Genomic DNA, 6,457 nt, shown 5'->3' with positions numbered 1-6,457 from the left:
CATGTGTTACTTTTGCTGGCCAAAAGGTACAATTACAGGATCATGTTAAAGCGACTTTGATAGACTTTTAAAGATAATTTTTTGTTAGTGACAGCTGAAGAGGGACAGGAAAGTGTGGGGAGAGAGAGGGGGATGACAGCAGCAAAAGACCACAGGGTGGAATCAAACCCGGTTCACTGTGGTAAGGACATGTGGCCAGAAACGCGAGTCCTTATGAATGCAAATGTTGCTCCGTATCTGCTGAATGTGTCTAATGAAAGTGTTGTTGTGTACAACAGCTTGTTTCTGCTGCTGACAACTAACCAAAAAATCAGTTATTGCAGTTTAAAATGAGTTTATACTGTTACTATAGCAACAGTAGAGAAGAGTCATTAAGTCAACATAATGACTCAGCTTATTTTACAGAAATATCCACCTAAAGTTGGCGAAGATCAGCCTCCATAAGATACTGGTCATGTCGGACCAAGTATGGCTGTGGCAGTAAAACCTCCCGGAAGGATTGAATGATTTTAACAAGAATTAGTGGTGATGGGAGATAAATTATCAGCTGCCTGGAGACAGACTCACACAGAAAAGTATTTTCAGACTTGCTATTTTTTCACCATTGCCATCAATTACACAGGCAAGGCAAAAAGGCCGAATTGAAGCTTATTCTCATTTTTGTGATACAAGACAAAACTCCACTCTTTAACCTTTACATGAACTGGGAAGTGCAGGAAATTACTTAACATCAAGCAGATGATGTCTAGAAGTGGTGTAATTAGCATTAAAGTTACCATAGAGTACACTTTGTACACAATCTGATCATTCAAACTGAACTTAAACTCTGTTGTTGTATGTCCTGTTTGTTGACCTTTATCCTGAATGTTGCCGACAGTGTGGCTTTCTCTGCAGTCTGTCTCTCCTGCTTTAACACAAGAACCGACAGGCAGTGACGAGAGGGCGTCTGGCTGTCTATTAATATCTGCCCACTCAGATGGGCCTCCAGCTCTGGCTTGTAGCGAGGGGATGGATTGACAGTTGGCATGCAGGACCTGATAGAGACATGAACAATGTGAGCTAGAGAGAAGAAACAGGGGGTTGTAGGAAAGAGTGATGCAACAGTAAAGATAAACCAAGATAGACATGTGACTGAGGACTGTGCCTCTGTTGAAAGGGGACATGTTTTGGTATTTTCTTAGATTTCTCTTTCATCTGGTGAAATCTTGCAGGTCGTCGTCTGATAACTGTGGGACAAGATGTTGAACTTATTTGTCGGTTAATCTATTGACTGTTTATTTAAATATTACAAGGTGTTTTTGATTGGTTATGAAACATGATATAATACTGATGCCTCTATATGACTTATATAAACAAACAAGACCATCAGTGAGAAGACTGGCTATGTCTATATAGTTATTCTAGTCTATTCTATATGTCTGCCGGGTCAGATTCGGTTGGATTCCCTTATCAATGATACAAGGCGGTAGAAACACTACCGCTTCTGTCCTGTTTGGCTGCCTGAATCAACAAAAAATTAATGTTTCTTGTTTGGGCTTTAATTAAGCGTTCTACAACATATCAAACTTTAGTTGGTCAGCTTAGCAGTTTTAAGAAAATATAAGTGACATATGCACCCTGTGTTCCTAAGTGTTTTATAAGAAGTTAAAATGAGAAAGAACTTTAGTTTATGATCATAACAGTTTGTATCTAGCTCAAATAATTTCACAAATTATCTCATCATTATTAATCAAGTGTCATACATTTCTTGGTTTCGTCCTCTCAGACTCAAAGATTTGCTGTTTTTCACGGGTTCCTTATCATTATAAGGTGAATATTTGATTATTATGTGGTCAAAATGAGCAGATGACATCACTATGGACTCTGGGGAGACACCTAAGAATTAATCAGTAAATGGCAAAGATAATCAACATACTAATAGATAATGAAGATAATCCTTTTGAAGAACGTTATAGTGATTATGTGAATGAAGGCATATACACTATTTTGTACGTTTTTTACAGTGTACAGAACTATTTTATTTCACCATCTATACAACATAAACCGTCACTCTGCTAGATTTTCACTAGTTTCGAAGTGAAACGTGTTTGCAGGAATGGGGGTAGCATGAGAGAGGAGGAGGAGGAGCGAGGAATTCACAGAAGACAGCAGGGGGTCGGGGTGGAGGGGTGTGTGTGCGGTTGAAGCAGCCGGTTGGCGCATGTGCAAGAGGGGGGCGGGGGCCAAACAGGAAACGATGAGGTCATAGCAAAAGTGAGAGAGAAGAGGAAGGCCGGGTGGGAGGGGGCAGAGCCGGGAGGAGTGACATTGATTCAGAGATGAGCTCAGCTGCAAAGGCGTGGGCTGCTCCCTCTCTCTCCTCCCTCCCCTTGCTGCTCTGTCTCTCTGGCCGGTTTTGGCCGCTGCCAGTGTTTTGTTGTGACAGTGGGGGAATCGCCTGCCTCAGTAGAATGAACTAGAACAGCGAGGAGAGACGCCAGCTTTTGCTGACATGGTGGGAGACTTGTTTTTCTGGAGCTTTTGCTGTCTCAGGCTGTGGAAAAGAGATAAGAAGGTGAGGCTGTTCGCTGCTGCTACTCTGGGTTACTGGGTGTCTAATGGGTGATGTACATGTAGCCGGCGAGTAGGCAGGGAAGCAGACTGTCTCAAGTGGCTGGTTGAGATGGTTTGCCGGTTGTAGAGACTCTTTTCTGTCTTTTTAATTTTACAACTGAAGCTAAAGCATGACACTGTACGCAGCTGTGTTTTGTGCATCCTTTTAAATTGGGTCAGTGTATTGCCTAGTAATTACAGATCTGTTCTCATTTTTTTCTGTACAGCGCTCTAGTTTTTTCTTCTTTTTTTTGTCATGAAAAACTGATGAGCCAAAGCATGCATGCTATTTTTAGAGAGCATTCTTCCTCTGATAAAAGTATGATTCAAAGTGTGCGAGTGCATGTGAGCGCACATTCAGAGATGGACAAATGTTGTCAGGTTTAATAACTGTGTCACTGCGCCGTGTTATTTTTATTTACCACCTACATGCAGGCCACACTGTAAACCACTGTGGATGTGAGACTTACAGTGAAGAGGGAAGAGGCTGAATACATTAACAGCGTGTCCAAAGCAGAGGCCTGTGTATACTGTGGTACTGTACTGTTTGTAGCTGAAGGGGGGTTTCCATTCAGAGGGCATCAATGTGGCCCACTGTCTGCTATCTCAGGCTTTCAGTCTAATTGTATTTGCCTAAATGATGTCTACTGTACAAAGCTCGAAAAGGGAATCAGGATCATGTCTTCCTTTAACTTTATTTCTACTCCCATAGCCTTGATTGCAGCCGTGTTAAACATCTTGATCACATATTGTGTTTTTATCAGTCATTCGCAATTTAGGAATTCCCTTTGACACATTTTTGTGGTCTGGCGCAGCTCTAGCTCTCTCTGTGGGGACTATCAGGTATTTAAGGCACGTGTTGTTTTTACTATTTCTTTACAACATAGGCATGAGGTAATTTTTTAAACAATTCTGAAGGTATTTGTTGATACTGGGAGCTCAGTCACATATGGACTGTGTTTTTTAGTGTTTAGCCAATGGAGGAGGCTTTGGAGTAAAGTTCATTACATCAAACGTGAGCTGAAGCAGAGCCAGATCTCCCATAATTTATGTGTGAGGCCATTCAGAAGCAGCACTGTTGTTATGAGATCATCTTTCTACATTAAGCCAGAGCAGAGTGAAGTCAGAGCATCCAACTGGTATTTATATGCGACTTGGGATGGTTAAGGGACCAGAAGGCATGTAGAAGTTCCTGATAAGGTCCTCTTGCATATAAATGCATGCACAAACACACATGTACTCAAAATGACGGATGTCCAGCAAGAGTCCGTTTAGTAGTTTAATGGTTTGTAAAAATATTAAAAAGCTTAGTGTATTTCTCCTATGCAATATTTCCCACTTTCATTACAGTTTCCATGTTACTTCCCGTTAAATATAATCAACAGGGTTGAAATGGTGTGAGGAAATTGGTAAATGTTAATATGCTGGCCTGATGGGAACTAAATGATTGATTTTGAAACATGACAAATAAAAAGAGCAACTAAAGAAATGATTTACCTTTACTTTTGAGTCATCTGGCAGTTTATGAGTGGCATAGTTTCTTAACTTTAATCTAAGTAATCATTAGGTGCACAATAGTTATAATGTCCAGAGCGGTGATTACCCTGACCTCAGCTCAGGAAAAGCATGGGTGACTGACGCCCTGAAGGAGTTGTCAGGAATCCTTGACTTACTACCAACATGTTTCTGAGCTGTTTAGTGTCACTGAGAGCATTAGACCGTCATAAATTCCTCCAAATTGCTTAAAAGGGTGTGTTTACATTCCACAGCCAACTTAAGGTCACACATATAAATCATTAAAAACAAAATAAAGCTTAAGGGCCCTGACACGGTAAGCCGACAGTGTGGCTGACCGTCGCCTGTTGTTTTTTTCTCTGTGTCCAGCAACGGTGGCTCAGGTCGCTCCTTGACAGCTTGAGTATGTTTGCATCGAGCAATGTAGTTAGTCAGCGCCACTTAAAGGTTATATATTCATACGAAATTCACTTGCCTTCTTTAGCCTTTCCACAATGTTGCCAACAATCACATGATTGAAATAAAGCTTTAATTCACTGTGATAGATGTGAAAATATTTATGAAAAGGGCTGCAATGGCCGCAACTTAAGATAACATTAATCCTTGTGGACAAATGTGTCCGTCAAAGTACGTCCACACTTTTTACCACTGACAGGCTCAGACTGTGAAGTGTCTGAAAACCTTAAGGAAAGGATCCCGATAGAGATAGACCTTTTGTTTATCTAACAACAGATGTAATGTCGCTATTTCTCGCCGGACTCCATAAACACAAACAATAATTTTATCTCGCGTATCATTGTAACATCATAACTTCATTCAAAGTCGACAGAAACAAAAAAACAAAACTTAGTCTTTCCACTGTTTCAACAGTCACCAACTCTTCTTTGGTCTGAATAAATACACAGGTGAGCAGAACAGCAGTTACTCAGCTGCACACTGAGCAGACGGACTGTGTACAACCAGAGAGAGGCTGCGATAGCAACACAGCCGGAGCAAGTGGGACGCCATAATCTGCTATATTAATGTTCTAAATCTCATATATATAACCTTTAAATCAGTCCAAAGTCTATGGATAAATCATACTCCAGTGCTTGAGGAGTGACCGCCGTCAGTGTTCTCACTCTCCAAATAAAAGACGAAGACAGGGCTTCCTAACCTGGTTGTCGGGAACCTCTGAGGTGTTACAAGAAGAATCGAATCTAATGAACCATCTAACTCTAAAATACACATGTATGCATAAATTAACCAAAGTAATACCTGCAGTTGAGTATTTTTGATTGAATAGTGCTACAGAAGTTTCCTAGCAAACATTGTAAAAGTCTTTATTCAGTTTTAATGGTTCAACCAAGTTTAGTAAATCAATAATAAGAAATTGTCGAGTTACTAAGGACTTTGGAAGGAAACAAACTTAGAAATGGAATTACGAATAGCTGATGCAACCCATCAATATGGTCCTGGAGGGTAAATTTACCTGATTGAACTAAATAGTCAGACATATTGGAATAGTAGACTTTGTATTGCCAAGATTTCGGTTTTTGTTAACTTAATGTAAAAAAACTTAATAACGCAAGCTACAAAAACAAAATGTCTCTTTTTTTTACTACATTAGTACACTACATGTACTGCATCTACATTTCTGTCAGTTATCCCATAATATACTGTTTCTGAAGTCAAGGTAACTATGTGATTACACATGGCGACTGAACCCTGTCAACCCTGCTCACCCATCCCCCAGGGAGGCATGCACACGGTTCGGTGTGTTATCACTAGAAGAGGCCGCGAGGCTACATGACCAGCTAACAGGCAGTCACACACACCATGAGCTAACACGCAGTTCATGAAATGCATTCTCCGAAGCTGACACACAGCTTCTGTGTTGAGTGAAGATATAAAAAGTGGAACCGGTGGTGTGTTAATGCATGTGATGTTTCTTGAATCTGTCTTTTGGAAACCGTTGGTCAAGCAGTCACATGGCCTGATATCACAAAGAGTGATGATTTATTTTGTAATTTATTTCCACACTTTAGAGAGGAAGTATATCCTAAATGTGAGGGCAGCAGTTGTTGCCTCTCAAATGTGGTTCTAGGGAGGGGGTGTGTGCCTGTGTGTGTGTTTGTTGGTGTGTATGTGTGTGTGTCATGCCTGCATGACAAGCAAATGGCAGCCACAGTGTCAGGTTGTGCAGAGCCCCACACCCTTTTCATCTCCGTCCAGCTGTCCTCTCTTCCTGTCTTCCCCATTTGTAGGGCTGCGCCTAGGTGACACACAAACACACACACAAACACAAACACACAAAGAGAGACAATTCACAGCTATCCACAAACACATCTGATGCTACAAATCATGATTT

General features: G+C 40.9%; 1 protein-coding gene across 3 annotated transcripts in view; it reads left to right on the top strand.

Annotated features, from left to right (window-relative positions):
- Positions 1 to 6,457, top strand: part of limk1a (LIM domain kinase 1a) — a 49,675-nt gene that overhangs the window by 30,056 nt on the left and 13,162 nt on the right. Inside the window, exon 1 of one of the 3 annotated variants that reach the window (XM_035680648.1) lies at positions 2,314 to 2,554. The exons of the other annotated variants lie outside the window; for them this stretch is intronic. Coding sequence (XP_035536541.1) covers positions 2,492 to 2,554 — 63 coding nt within the window. The 5' untranslated portion in view covers positions 2,314 to 2,491. Of the gene's footprint in view, positions 1 to 2,313; positions 2,555 to 6,457 lie in introns of those variants that run through there. 3 annotated transcript variants of the gene reach the window in all.

Source organism: Morone saxatilis, unplaced genomic scaffold, assembly GCF_004916995.1.
Source record: "Morone saxatilis isolate NCDOM2014 unplaced genomic scaffold, NCSU_SB_2.0 Contig8, whole genome shotgun sequence".
NCBI classification, from domain to species: Eukaryota; Metazoa; Chordata; class Actinopteri; family Moronidae; genus Morone; species Morone saxatilis.
The sequence above is the reverse complement of the archived record's forward strand: the minus strand, read 5'-3'. Positions and strand labels throughout refer to the sequence as shown.